At 39.8% G+C, this 12,346-nt stretch overlaps 1 protein-coding gene across 1 annotated transcript; it reads right to left on the reverse strand.

The window, feature by feature from the left end:
• Nucleotides 1-4,959: 4,959 nt before the first annotated feature.
• LOC124073512 lies at nucleotides 4,960-8,351 on the reverse strand. The gene is made up of 7 exons (XM_046415790.1): nucleotides 7,882-8,351; nucleotides 6,682-6,810; nucleotides 6,401-6,594; nucleotides 5,878-6,025; nucleotides 5,315-5,519; nucleotides 5,058-5,229; nucleotides 4,960-4,969 (listed from the first exon to the last, which is right to left on the reverse strand). Exons 1-7 carry the CDS (start codon nucleotides 8,095-8,097, stop codon nucleotides 4,960-4,962), a joined length of 1,074 nt encoding a protein of 357 aa, XP_046271746.1. The 5' UTR covers nucleotides 8,098-8,351.
• Nucleotides 8,352-12,346: the final 3,995 nt, after the last annotated feature.

The raw sequence follows: 12,346 nt of genomic DNA on the forward strand, positions 1-12,346 counted from the left end.
AGCTGGTACTGATCTACCTTCAAACATCGGAGCCTGTCACACCGCGGTGAGGTATTGTCTTGTTTTGGGTTTATGTCTTGTCATTTCCTGTTTTATTTTGAAAAGTAACTCTCCTCTCATTTCAGGTCACTTGCCCTTCCTCATGTATCTGCAGTCTGATTGTCTCCCCAATTACCCGATTGTATTCACCTGTTTCCTATTACCCTCATGTGTTTGAAATAGTCTGCGTTACCCTTGTCTTGTGCCAGTGTGTTTCGTCCTTAGTGTGATCACGCCAGCGTTCTTTGCCACAGCCTCAGTCTCTTGCTTTGAAAGCTCTTTGTAGCTTCCTCTGTTAATAGTGATTTTTTGTTGCACTTTTCATAGCTCAGTTTAGTTTCTAGTTGAGTTTTGTAGTTCGGGTCCTAGTTTTTCCTCTTTATAGAGCGATTTTTTGTTGTAGTCTTATTAGTATTATTAGTTATTACTAACCCTAACCCTATTATTAGTAACCCTAGTACAGTTCAGTTCAGTTTCATGTACCTCATTTACCTCAGTTCCAGGTTTTCCCCAATACCATAGACACCAGATCAGTTCAATAGCGCAGTGCAGCACAAACGTAACTCAAAAATCCACTCCAAGTTTTACCGTGGCGCTTCAACCAAAAACAAAAGAAAAGGCCGACATTCAATTTTTTTTTTTTTTAGCATCCATAATCACAGTCCATCTGCCATATTTTACAAAAAGTACTCACAGTGCTGGTGGGGCAATCGATCAGACCATCAGACAGACAGTCAGTCAGTCTGTGGATCCAGCTCAGTCGACTGTACAAAAAATTTGTAGCGCATACCATCCATACATCTTCTTCTGCTTCATCCGGGACCGGGTCTTGGGGGCAGCAGCTTGAGCAGGGATGCCCAGACTTCCCTCTGCCCAGACACTTCCTCCAGCTCTTCCGGGTGCACCCCAAGGTGTCTTCCTTGGAGCCTCCTCTCGGTGGGGCATGCCCGGAACACCTCCCCAGGATGGCGTCTAGGGAGCATCCGAAACAGACGACTCTACTCCGAGCTCCTCCCAGGTAACAGAGCCCCACACCCTATCCCTAAGGCAGTGCCCTGCCACCATGCGGAGAAAGCTTACTCCAGCCGCTTGTATCTGAGATCTCGTTCTTTTGATCATGACCCCAAGTTCGTGACCATAGGTGAGAGTAGGAACGTAGATTGACTGGTAAATTGAGATCTTCACCTTACGGCTCAGCTCCCTCTTTACCATGACGGACCGATACAATGACCGTATTACTGCTGTCGCTGCACCAATCCGCCTGTCAATCTCACGCTCCCATCTTCCCTCACTCGTGAACAACACCCCGACAACGCCACCTGGGGAGTTGCACCCCAAGAAATGAACTTTGACCTGTACGTTTATCACACAGATTCGCTACACAAACAGGACACGTGATGGACTTCCAATTATAAACAATATTTATTTATGACAAATCAACAATTTTTAAAATAAAGCAAAGATGTAGAGAGTCTTTGGCCTGAGTGTCAAAATAATAAACTAAGGCTGAATGCGGTAACGAAAAATAAACAAAATGGCAGGGACAGGACTAGCGCTGGCTTTGGCAGACAGACTAAGACACACGTTAAAAAAAAAAAAAAAAACACGGAGGGAAGCGATACAGCTCAAACCAGGGAAAACCACTACAAACCAAATCACCATGTGCCACGCCAGATTATAGGGAGTGAAAAGGGAACCACCACCAGAGTGCTGCCCCGGAAAAGAAACAAACAAAATTATAATAGCGCATATGAAGGGGGGGGGGCACTCAGGCAGTTGTGATAACACAGTTAAAAGCAGAAGGCGTATACTTAAACACAAACACACACACAACACCATAACAAAATATATATATAACTATAATAAAATAACAGAGAATAATAGAACAAACTTAACACCAACCGTCAGCTAAATCAACAACGAAAGAAACAATTTGTTCCAAAAAAAAAAAAAAATCAAACAAAACAAAAAGGGAAAAACAATAAACTAACTAGGTCCGTGTACCTTCCGTTCATTCAATTTTCAATTTAGAAACGCAAATCGGAAAACAAAAAACGGGGCATTTTTTCTATTTCCATTTCTTAAACAAACATCGGACAATCAATTTAATGACCCTTTTAAAAGAAAACTATTGCATTTTCCTATCCAAAAGTTAGTTTTCGGGGAAGGCCTCGAACTTCTGTATTTCCATTTTCAATTCTCAATTTTTACGCTTTCCTGTCTGTGGCCCGGAAATAAAATAAGTAATTGCGCGGAGTGATCCGTGTTGCTGGACGTGCAGGAAACAGTGCGTCCGTGTACCTTACTGGTGTTGGTGCATTCACAATTCATCTGCACTATGGACTCGAGTTTTATCCTTTTTAAAGGAAACAAAAGGATAACCCTTAAGGAGAGCGACATGATTGGAGATAAAATCGCTAGAATATTCCAGGTAGGTAACACCTTTCGTTTGCTTGGAGAACATGCTAGGACCAGAGGATGCTCTGCACAACACACGGCTAGCCGACTGATAAAGGCTCCTCAATGTAAAATCATTGAAATTTAAAAGTATAAGCTTATTTACAAAATAATGTGAAGGTGTGCGTGAGCGCGCTACATGCGGGGGGATGCTGTAGTGAAACTAATCTGAAGTGCAAATTAAGCTGGAGTTCAAACATTAATGGGAAAACCTGCTGAAGTTTTCTCAGCATTCCGGGGTGCGTGCGTGCGTGAGTGTGTGAGGGAGAGAGAGAGAGAGAGAGAGAGAGAGAGAGAGAGACGGGGTGTGTTTGAGTGACAGCTGGGGCGGAGCAATAGAATATTAGAACAATGAATATCAAAAGAAATAAATGTTAGGTAGGTTTTACATATCTGTAATTAACATTTAGCTGATGCTTTTTTCAAAGGTATATGCTCCTAGCTTGTACATAACTGATGATGACAATGTGGCCATATTCCCGGGATCAGCTGGACATTTCAGCTGCTTGGACCTCAAACATCGTGGCCACTATGAGGTTCATGGGGATGATATTGGTCTACCAGTTGCCGAGCAGAGTCATCCATTGTCAGGCCAGAACCGTTTCCAGTTCCACCGTACAGCACAGCCCACTGCTGCTCTAGGGTCACCTGCTCAGGCTATAGCTCCCACTCCCCCCCGAGCAAGCATGAGTAACACCTTCCAAAGGTACCTACACTTTCATCTCATCTTACAATTAACTACAAAGCTACATATGAATAAATCATCATAATTGTATTTCTTTTTGCAATTCTTGAGATCCTTTGTAACCAAGATAATTTAAAAACTTGAATCAATTGTAATTGCATCAATTGTAATGTAGACTATGTGTTTAAGATGGAATTAATTGATTTGACTTGATGTAAACTATTCCCACATTAATCTTTCTAGGTCTGTCTTCATCGCTGAGCTCAGCCAGGGGAAACTGAAGCCTACTCGTATGGTTGTTCTCAGACTGTTTGAGTTTGAAGCCACAACCACAGGTATCCTTGCAAAAATACATGATGCCCCGCAGAGTGATGACCCTCTCATCCTGACCGATGCCCAGGGAAATGAGATTGTGGACTCCGAAGGGACAAGAGGTACTAATTGAAAAATGAATAATTACACAATAATAGTTTGTTTGATCAACTACATGCCCATCTATACTGGTCTTTCTTTGTCTCATAATTTTCTTGACCCGCAAAGGGTTCTGTTTTGCTGCAAATGTGTTTACATTATATGTGTTCAAAGATTTGTCTTCCTCTCTTGCTAGGCTCCAAGTATTGGAAGCAAAATGCAAAAAAGTTTCTTGCTGTCTCAGAGCAGATCTTCCATGAGTTCCAGAAAGGAACAAAGGCAAAGAAACTGAGGTAAACATTTTAGTTACGGCCAACTGATATTTGTCTTTCATTTTGTTTTAAGTACCATCTCTTAGAAAAAAAGCTTATCTGAACAGAACTTGTGAATATTGTACAATTTTGTTGTGTATTTTTGTCTCTCCTTGTAGTCTTAAAGATATGGACTCCACAAGTCTTCAGGAAGTTCATGATAAAATAGAAGAAGTGATCTTGGCTGCTCAAGGACTGAGTGAAGTCACCACAGTCCTGAAGGACCTATCAACACAGGCCAGCGACACCAGGGGCGCTATGCTGGTTCTGACCAACACCATGATAACACACATGAAGGAGGCCTTTGGCTGTATTGTGTGCAAAGGTCTGTTGTTTGATCTATATTAAAGTCTACCTTTAAGCAGGATCAGATTGAATGGCCAAGTGAATCAAGCATTAATTCATTTTTGCATGTTAAAGTGAAACTGTCGCTTGCCAAGCTTTTAAACATATGTAATATGTAGATAACGTAAAGAGAAGGTAATATGTTGAACTTTAATCTTGCATGTGTATTGGCCTTTTCATTTTCTTCATCAAAAAGGGCTCATGGAAGAACCTGTGATTGCTGTCTGCTGCAAAAGCTTTGTTGGCTGCAAAAACTGCGTTGACCAGTGGATGCTGACATCTGACCAGTGCCTCAAATGCAGGGCAGATGAGTTCTCTGTCAATGCACACAGGCTGACCAGTCTTGACAATGTTCTCTCCATACTGGGTGGTGTCATTAAGATGGATTAACCTTTTCAGTGTGATTGTATCACGTTCAGTGATTTAAACCTGATTACCTCTGTTATAGTACATCTGGCTAATTGCCTTGTTCAAAGTCAGTTGGAATTTTGCACTTGTTCAACAGCTGTAGAGGATACAGATCTTTTTTTAATTTCATGTTGCACTTTGTAAAATTATGTTCACTGGGTGGGGAACATCGTTTAATATTCAACACTGTTATGGTAGCAAGTGTTCGATTGTGGTTGCAATTAAAAGAATACACAGTATATCCAGAAGCAACTTGTCTCTGACATTTTCATGCATATTGCTGCGTAATGTTTATCAGAAGCATCAATGCATCCTGAAAAGGTGCAAAGTTATAGTTTACAGCGTTGTCTAATAAAACTGAAATATCAGAATACTCCTCAGCAAAACGTTGCTCTGCTGACATTTTGTCATCCTCAGTTGTGAAGGGGTCAGTTCCAAAACAGGAGACTCTAGTAAGTGAAGAGCCAACATCCTGCTGGTACATGTCAGCTGCTTGGGAGGCATGTGGCAACAACTCATCTCCTACTTTTTTTGGACATCCTCCTGCTGCCAAATGATTGGGTGTTCCTTTGCCTGTGAAGCAAAGTCACAAAATGTCAGTTATTGTTTGAATACACTGTCAACTGTGTTAGATGTTTTTTATTTTTATGTAACTCACTGGGGATTCTGTGTGTATTCCATGCAAGTACAGCTCTTGTTAGGCCAATCTTGCACAGCTCGGCAGTAAGGTTAGATGTACAGTATCTGGTGACATTGTCGTCCATGTCGAGGACTTCCTGATCCTGCAGCTGCATGAGGGCCTCCTTCAATGGGTAATTTACCCGGTTGTTAATCTCTACCCACATTCTCTCCACCGTATGATTCTGTAGACAAAGGACTACATTTACATATTATATATACACTATATAATAACACTCAATTAAAAAAAAAATTCCACTCAATTTAGTCTGCAAAATCAACATGGTGAGAGGAAACATGATTATATCAGATGTAAAACTTTTGATTGGGAATCTAAACAGTAGGATGGGGAGGCATCTGGTTAAGGTTAAGTGATATATTCTGTTTTAAAAAGTGTTAAATAGCTATATATTCCAATAACAATCATTGCTCGAGTTTGTTGTTTTGTTGTTCAGTACATAACATCTGAGTAACATTTCCAAAGCATCTCATTTCGGGCATAAACAAAGCACATTTTATACATTAAGGAGACCGTTACCTCACCTTTGTCGACTGAGTTTGGAGATATGGTTGCCTTTGCAAGTTATGTCTGTGGTTAGACAGCATCTCCTGCATGTAGAGGGTCAAGTAAAATTCCCGGCCATGGTCCACCCTGACCTGGTCCCACATCCCGTATTCAAGAACTGCTGATCTATAAAATAGTGAAACATGACTCAATCAGATGTTGACTCATCAAATGTTAAGTCTGCAATGTAGGATAGACCAAGGATATTGCAATCTACCAGTGCATTGCGTGCACAATTACAGGTGAAACTCGATTAATTAGCATATTCATTCTAATTTATTGAGATGGCATTTTGCAGCAAAAACAATAGACATGATTTATTGTTCTCAAATAATTTGAAGTGGAAATGTGTGAGGCTTCAGGCTATGTCCCTATTGTATTAACACTGCTAACTTTTCCACTACAGTGAGAGAGTTTGCCCTAGAGGGTACTTGGACTCAGAAATCACACAAAGGGTGTATTGAAGCAAGAAAAAAAAAGGTTGAGAAGCACTGTACTAACCTGTAAACATCTTCATAGATCGTGAGATTATTTTTGACAGGCATGGTTGCGTGGGCAACCACCTTACTGCTGTACCCATCCATTGCGAGAACATGTGTCACTCCGAACATGACCAATTTTTCATTCTGGTCAATGTGGACTTTGTGTCCCATGTATGCAGCACTGTAGGGGACGGGGTTAAGGTTACGTGCACCCTTTGGGGGAAAAAGCAAGTAATAGTTAGCTAGTAAAATACATTATACCAAATACCACAACATTAAAGGCTCTCAAAAGATACTTACACGTTTGCGCATTTCGTGATAGGGACAATGAGTTGTTCTCAAAATATTCCCCACCCGGCGTTCACCAGCAACCACTCCCATTGCAGACAGGTACCCGGTCATCATCTTTCGGCCATATGTTGACCCTGTCTGATGAATCAACATAAGCCGTGACATGTAGGCCAAGTCTATGTGAAATATAAAATATAAAACAGAGGTGGATAGAGTAGCCAAAAAATGTACTCAAATTGTCACCTCAGAAAAAAAACGGGGGGGTGTTAACGATGGGTTGATGGGTAGAATCCTGAATGGGTAAAAAGAAAAGTAACTAGCTCAGTGTAGCTCAGTGCTTCTCAAATAGTGGGGCGCGCCCCCCTGTGACCCTGGAGAACATGCTTTTTTTGCCGTACTAGAATAAAGTGTAATTGCACATCCACTACAGTAGTTGGCAGTGGCGCTCTCATTGTCAGAGTGTGCGCAAGGAGTATTAGCTCTATGGTGTAGCGTTTTTTTTGCACCGAGCAGGCGATATGAAGTCCAGTAAACGAACCCTTAAGAGACAACATGAAGAAATTTTTAACAGGGATGAAAAGAAAGGCGGAGAGAGACGAAGATAATGAAACAAAAGTAACTCACCCGAAAGCTAAGATGAGGAAATATGACGACGCATATGTAGCGCTTGGCTTCACAGTGACTACAGTGGAAGACGAGGAAAGACCGGTGTGTTTAGTGTGTCTAAACATGCTGGCAGCGGACAGTATGAAGCCATGTAAATTAAGGCGCCACTTGAAGACATTACATTCCAATCATGCTGATAAGCCGTTTTTTCAGCGAAAACGTGCCGAATATTGCCAACAATCATCCTGCTTTGTGAATTTTACTTCAGTAAACCAGCGAGCACTGTTAGCATCATATTATTACATATTATTAAATATTATTACATATTATTATTACTATTATTTATAGTCGCGGCGGAGAGTTGGGGGGGCGCGAATTGTTTTCTTCTTGCTGGGGGGGGGGGGGCGCAACAGAAAATAATTGAGAAGCACTGGTGTAGCTGAACGAGTTTACTCAAGTAAAAGTACGGAGATGATGTAAAACTGCTCTTAAATGTACAATTTATCCAAAAACCTAATCAAGTAAGGTAGATGACTTGTAACAGAGTAAATCTAACTTGTTACTACCCACCTCTGTAAATCGAAGAAAACCATAATAACCTACCTGATTTATTGCCCTGCTGATAGCAACCTCTAATTGCGTGTCGGATACCTGTCCCCTCCTGGAAATGTTGTGATGTGCACAAAATCTCCTGACACTCATTTCAGAACATCCTTGCTGCACACCTAACTGTAATAAATTTGTGGAAATGTCCGCGTGCGAGAGATTTTGAGCTATCATTTCTCTTATTAAATTCCCGTAGGGCTTGAGGGACACCATCTCTTCCAGGATTCAAACTCGTTCCCAACCGAATCTGCTACTGTTTTGCTAAAACTGCAAAAGACGCGGTAATCGCGGGAAAAAGGCTAAAAAACTTTCGCGGTATACTGCTTCCGGTTCACGTTGTAATAAAACATGTAAAAAAAATCCCTGCATTTTTGTATTTTGGATTAACACAAATTTAATTCTTGGTCTTTATCAAAGAATATAAAAAATCCGTAATAGAAAAACAACACAAAATCCAATATATGGCTGTATTGGAATGGAAAACGACCTGCTACATATATTGAGAAAAGAAAAAAGTTTTTTGTTTTCCGATTTGCGTTTCTAAATTGAAAATTGAATGAACGGAAGGTACACGGACCTAACTAAGCCAAAGAGCAAAATCATTCTCATTCAAAGCATTCTTATGTAACCCACACACTAAAAGTGTCTGGTCACTGTCGTATCTTCTATTTATAAAAGAAGTAAGCGAGGGACGAACTGTGTCCTAACATCAGTAGCACATTTTTTTATTTTCTTTTCTTATTTTCCTTACTTCTTTCTTTTCTTCCACCCCCCACATGCTCCACTCGCATGACACCATTTGGCCACACTCAAAACACATCCAAGATCACCTTGTCTCATTCTATGCAAAACATATACATTCAGATATACCACATCTCCCTTTTTTTTTTTTTTTTTAGAACAAAGTGCTAACATTTTTCTTAAAAGTCTATTTCTACCTGTCGAGGGAAAACAGTTGTTAACACATTGTTAAACACTGTAATAAACTAAGTCTCACTTCATATACTGTTGCAGTTTCTGTCCCCTATCTTCTTAAATCATATTTTCCAAATCTTAAATCGCCTTACATAAATCCATACATTTTCCATGCAACAGTAACATTTCAACATGAACATGTGACAAACTTTATTTTCTCTTTTTTAATCAACATTCAGCTGTTTGCGTCTCACCACCCCATGAGGCGCATCCACAAGGTAGGATCTTAGAGAGGTATGATTCTGGATGACTGTCCCTGATGTTTTGGTGTCAGTGATCCACACCTGCTCTCCTGACGACAAGTTCCTGAGTGGTTTTACACCATGACGCCTGTTGAAATTCACGACATCAGACATCCTCTTCTCCCTTCATTTCCAGACCAACATGTTGCGGTCAGGCAGTGTAGGATCTAAAGGAAAATAACAATAATACACACTGCAACCATAGTTTTTGATGGGCTTATATTTGAAGACATTTTGTTAATTAATCTGCAGGTCTTTCAGGGGAATTGCATACTGTACAGTACATTGTTCACATCACAGGCCTTAAATTCCTCTTTGTAATTTGTCAGTGCGTATGTTGCAGTTATGAATTAATGTTTTCATTTAACTGGTATGTATGTATCTTATTACTGACTTGACAAGAGGCTTGAGAATAGCAGGAAACCACGAGCCACATTATAAATCCTGCAGATTGAATAGAGCCAGCTCATACTGACCCTTAATGAGTAAGACAGTTCCTCTGTGCTGTCTTCTTGCCTAATGGGATTTTGGTTTTATTTCTGTATTTTATTGCTAGGTTAAATAAATAATTTTTTTCTTGGTATTTCCAGTAACCAACTATAACCTTGAAAAATACAGTTAAAGCAGCAGTAAGTACTTTCCATGTTGATTTTGATGCCGTGCAGCACAATTCTCATTAAACTGCAGGTGCATTTTGAGTCTAAAAATAAATTTCCAGCCTCAGTGTTATTATTCATGATGAGGCATCTTATTGAAATCCCCTCTACACACAGCTACCAGAAGATTTCATTTCTTTTTATTTGTCCATAGCCATAAAGAAATTAAGTATTTCCTTCAGGATAATGGGGAAATGAGATAATAGGGATAATGGAGATAATGGGAAAATAATTTCTATGGCTTTGTATGATCTATGAAACTCGGTGGAAATATCTCATGACATTCTTGAAAATGTGATTATGGGTTTTCAAAATATGGCTACTTAGCAACCCAACTCACTGCTTTTTAATATTGAGCTTAGTAAAATAAGAACTGTTTGACCCTTGCACAACATCTAACCCTACAGTATGTTGCACATACAAGATACAAGTTTTATTTGTCACACACACAATCATACACAGTACAATGTGAAATCTTCTTTGTTCCTGCTACCAAAAATAGGTAAGTAAGATGAGTATTTAGGATTCAAGGATTCAAGGAACTTTATTGTCATACCAGCTCACATTCACATGTTTATGGTATGAAATTAGGACTCTGGTCCCGGGAGCAGTAAGTTTAAATATAATAAAATAGAAACCTCATGTGTGTGTATATATAACTAAACTAAAAATGTACAGTACTTACATCTAGTGCAGGTGGGAGGAGGATTGTCCAGCTAAACGCTCACTGTTGAGCAGACGGATGGCCTGAGGGAAGAAGCTTTTCCTCATCCTCAGTGTTGGTTCTCAGGCAGCAGAACTGACGGCCTGACGGCAGCAGGGAGAGGACCTCAACCTGCATTGTTTGATGTAAATGTCCTGCAGGTCAGGTAGAGTTGTTCTGGTAGTCCAGGGCCAAGAGGTCCTGCTCTGTGCAGCTGTCCATCCATGTGGTGATGCTCCCACTCAAGATGCTCTCAGTGGTGCAGGTGTAAAAGTTCCTGAGCACCTTGAGGGGGAGCCTGAAGTCTCTGAGGCGTTTGAGGTGGAACAGACGCTGCCTGGCCTTCTTATTTTTGGTTTGGGAACTGTTCCTTAGAGGTGGGGGGGGGGGGGGGGGGGGGGGGTTCCATCACGCCTTGTGTTTAGGTTATGCTTTGTCTTTTGGTTTTTAGTTTTTTAGTCCATGTGTCATGTTTCATGTTTGTCTTGTCATGTGTTTCCATGTATTATGTTCCAGGTTTTTGGCATGTCCTGTTTTATTTTGAAAGTGCCACTTTCAAAAATAACCTAATGTGTCTCCTTTTCATGTAGCTTTGCTTTTGGTTATCCTGATTACTTTCTCCTTCCGTAATGTGTTGCACCTGTGTCTTATTGTCTTGTCCTTATCTTAGTCCTTGTCTTCCCCGTCACTCTTTGTTGGATCGTTTTTTTGCTGTCTTCATGTTTTCACGCCAGGATTATCTTGTTTCTTCTTGCCATGATTTTTGCCACAGTTTTTGTTGGTCCCTTGCCACAGTAAGTGTGTTCCTGTTTTGAGGGGGTTTTTTTTGTTTATATTAAAGAATACTGTATCGGATTCCTGCCTCCCAGCCTTGTTGTGACTTTGCATTGGGGTTCAGCTCTCTGCGTCAGCGACGCTACACTTTTGACAAAATCACATTTTTTCCTGTGATATTATACTGAAGTATACTCATCATGAAAATGCCGTATAATAATTACATTTTAGAAAAAAAATCATGAAACTCTCCCCTTCAGATGCCTTATAATTTCTGTGTGCATACTGACTCCAGGGCTTTGGTAGGAGGAACATGTTAATTGAGAATTATTAGGCCAACCTTAATGAAAGAAGGCTTGATTCTTTCTTTCATTTCTTCTTTTTTTTCAAAGTTATAGCCTCTATGCAGCAGTACACTTCATTTGAAGAGTTCATATTTAATTGAGATTACAGCCCCACCATAAAGTAGACTGCTGCCCCAGAGAGATTGAAACAAATGTATAAAAAGATTCACGACGGTTAAAAAATAGTTCATTGCAATCTGTTTCATGAATGAGGAACCCAACAAATCTATCATATTACCACTGAATTTCCCAAGGGCTCTGCATAAAGTTTTCTTGAAATTGAGAATGCGCTGCATTTCTCTTCACTTTATTAAGATTCAAACTCTTGCAGCCCCAAAAAAGAGATCATTAGAATCAATATCCAATCTGAAGGTTGTTGTTGATGTGATGTGGGGCTGCACTTCATAAAAATGTCAGAAATATTTAGTTGTGGCACACGGGGATGACTTACATTTGTTCGTATTGATTTAATGATTTTATAGTGAGAATATGCTGAAGAGCACTTTTAGCAGCTGCATTTTACAGAAAAATGAAATGGGAAAAATAATAAAATTGTATCAGAAAAAAAATAAATGTCAAAATCAACCAGTATAATAAAAAAGCATAATAATTCAGTAATAAAATTATGCTAAAGATTCTGACAAAATAAAAGGTTAGAAAATGTAATTCCACACACATATGCAATTCTTTCACCATAAAGGTTTTGAGTGTTTTATGTTTTATGTTTTGAGTGTTTTATTTCTTTTCAAAATAAAACAGATTTTTAAA

This window comes from Scatophagus argus, chromosome 16, assembly GCF_020382885.2.
Source record: "Scatophagus argus isolate fScaArg1 chromosome 16, fScaArg1.pri, whole genome shotgun sequence".
NCBI lineage: Eukaryota > Metazoa > Chordata > Actinopteri > Scatophagidae > Scatophagus > Scatophagus argus.